General features: G+C 32.7%; 1 protein-coding gene across 2 annotated transcripts; it reads left to right on the forward strand.

Moving 5' to 3' along the window:
• Window positions 1–364: 364 nt before the first annotated feature.
• LOC149062541 (uncharacterized) lies at window positions 365–1,482 on the forward strand. Of its 2 annotated transcripts, XM_089215920.1 has the most exons (3): window positions 365–626; window positions 693–1,052; window positions 1,113–1,482. In XM_089215920.1, the coding sequence occupies exons 1-3, from the start codon at window positions 512–514 to the stop codon at window positions 1,400–1,402; spliced, it is 765 nt and encodes a 254-aa protein (XP_089072046.1). In that variant the 5' UTR covers window positions 365–511; the 3' UTR covers window positions 1,403–1,482. The 2 variants fall into 2 exon arrangements, with proteins under 2 accessions (XP_089072046.1, XP_089072045.1); XM_089215919.1 differs by having other exon boundaries at window positions 374–626; window positions 693–1,482.
• The last annotated feature ends 1,095 nt before the right edge of the window (window positions 1,483–2,577 follow it).

Raw genomic sequence — 2,577 nt, forward strand, 5'->3', positions numbered from 1 at the left:
CGCGCAAATCACTTAATCAGGATTCAGTTACCAGCATACACTTGTTATGAGCCCCGCTTATTATTATTATTATTATTATTATTATATAATTTAGCATTATAATATTATATCATATGAACAATTTGTAATGTGGGTAAAGAACGCTGACTTGACATTAAAGATACGTACAATAGAATACCGTCCCGTACGGGCGAGTCAGTCTATGGGTGCGTTCCGGCTGGACGCTTTGTACGCTTCAAGCGCTCATGAGCGCTCCCAGTGAGTTCCACTTGGCATTTATAAGCGCTCACACTACAACCGTGACGTCATGAGATCTGAGCTCTACGTCATCGTCACGCGCTCACCAACGCTCAAATGAAATAGGTAGTGCAGCGTAAGCGTTTGCGTCGTTTGCGATATCTTATCAGTTTATCACAGACTACAATTTGAAAATAAATGTACGGCAGTAATTTATTATTAATATTACATTTATTACAGCAGTAATAGTTTAATAATTTAATTCAATAGTAATATGAATAATAGCAATAGTAATAATATGTCAATTTCTATTATACTGATGGATGGAGTGGATGGAGAAACGTACACATTAAATGTGACGAGGGATGAGGCGAATCGTATAAATACAGGTATTATAAGAGTAAATCAAATTTTTGAACTTATTTTGAATTCAATTTGAATTTTTTTGTTCTTAGATATGGTATTCGCAGCTGAAATGTTGGATATATGCAAGAAAAATCAATCTGATTCACAACAGCCGACAGAACAACTTGAACAGACATCACAGAATAATTATTCTGGAACAGTACAAGAAGAACAGACAGCTGAAGTTGATGTCAATGTATTTAAATGGCCTCATGAGGCCATATTACTTCTTATTGAAGAATATAGAAAAACGGCCGACAATTTCTGTTCAGGGAAGATTTCCCAAAAAAAGATTTGGCAATCAATAGGAGATGAACTGTTAAAAAAATCTTACAATGTAACTGGTCCTCAATGTCAATCAAAATTCGGAGGTTTGAAGAGGACGTACAAGTCGATCAAGGACCACAACAGTAAGTCTGGAAATGGTACCAGAACTTGGCCATATTTTAATTTACTGGATGACTTGTTAGGAGCTAAACCGTACATTACACCCATAGCCACTCTTTCTTCGACGGGGAAAAGGGACCAACCAGAAGTGGAAAATTCTCCATCTTCTGCCATAAGCCCTGGTCATGAAAATCCTAAAAAGAAACAAAACTATTTTTCTCCTGTTGATAAGTTTAGATTAGCAATTGAGGAAAATAGAAAAGTGGTAGAAGAAAACAGAGAAAAGCGACATAAAGAAAAAATGGATCAGAAAAAGGAGGCTATTAATCTTTTGGCTAGACTAGTTAGTGTACTGGAAACTAAAAATCAGTGATTGAGATAACTGTAATTATTCAATATATATATGTGATTTGTAAAACTTTAAAATATTAAGACTGAGGATTATAATCTGTTAGATATGTTTATTATTTATTATTTATTTTGTTTATTATTATTTTTTTTTTATTATTATATATTTATGTTCAATATTTTAAAGGTTGAAAATATATTTGTTTGATATTTATTTGTGAACTAATGTTGTTAACTGTAATTAGTCAATATATATGTGATATATATTTAATATAATATATATTTTTGTTTGATGGTAGTACTATTACTAACTTATAATTATATAAAAATAAAATACAAATTGTTATGATTCAGACTAGTTTTTTTTATTGTAAACATATCATTGTATTTACACTATATATGGCGAAAAGGTAGTTGATCACACAAATTGTCCCTCTTGAATGCTCCTTGACGATTAATTGCAACCAACTCTCCACGAGCTTGTATATTTTCGTTTACCGGTGTTGTTTCAGGTAGACCAGGAAACTCATCATTTTGTAATAAGCATATATTATGTAAAATACAGCATGCAATAATATACTTGGGAATTAGATCGACACGCTTCATATCCAATGTTGTTAGGAGACTACGAAACCGTCCTTTTAGGAAACCAAAAGACCGTTCAATTGCCATCCTTGCAGAGGAATGACAAAAGTTGAAATTCTTTTGCTTTTGAGTTAAGTGCCCATTATCACGGTATGGAACCATAAGATGTTCATGCAAGGTATAAGCAGAATCACCAATTAAATGGGTGTTATTAGGAAATTTGGTTGCGTCATCAAGGTAATTTTTCAGTTCAGATAATCTGAAAACCCGTTGATCATGTACTGAACCTACATTCCCAGCATAGCAATGAATAAAACGACATTTATGATCGCACACAGCCTGTTGAAAAAAACAGTTCATTAAAATCGAATAAAATTTAAAAATTAAAACATTAACATACTTGTAATTGAATTGAATGGTGACCTTTTCTATTAACATAAGTTTCTTGATGGTCATGTGGTGCAGGAATGTTAATATGTGTCCCATCAATCGCACCAAGAACATTTGGAAAAGTACTGTTAGAAAAAAATCCATTTTTAATTTCTTCAACTTTTTCTTCATTTGGCCAAGTGATGAAAACTGGTGCCAACATTTCTAAAGCAACAATGACTCTTC

Source organism: Diuraphis noxia, unplaced genomic scaffold, assembly GCF_037042655.1.
Source record: "Diuraphis noxia isolate RWA-SAM2 unplaced genomic scaffold, SU_Dnox_SAM2 contig0001, whole genome shotgun sequence".
NCBI lineage: Eukaryota > Metazoa > Arthropoda > Insecta > Hemiptera > Aphididae > Diuraphis > Diuraphis noxia.

Excerpts from the sequence above, each read along its gene's own strand:
- LOC149062541 (XM_089215919.1), top strand. The coding sequence starts at position 512 with ATGAATAATAGCAATAGTAATAATATGTCAATTTCTATTATACTGATG. Across the intron at positions 627-692 it reads GGCGAATCGTATAAATACAG|ATATGGTATTCGCAGCTGAA; the intron begins GTATTATAAGAG and ends TTTTGTTCTTAG.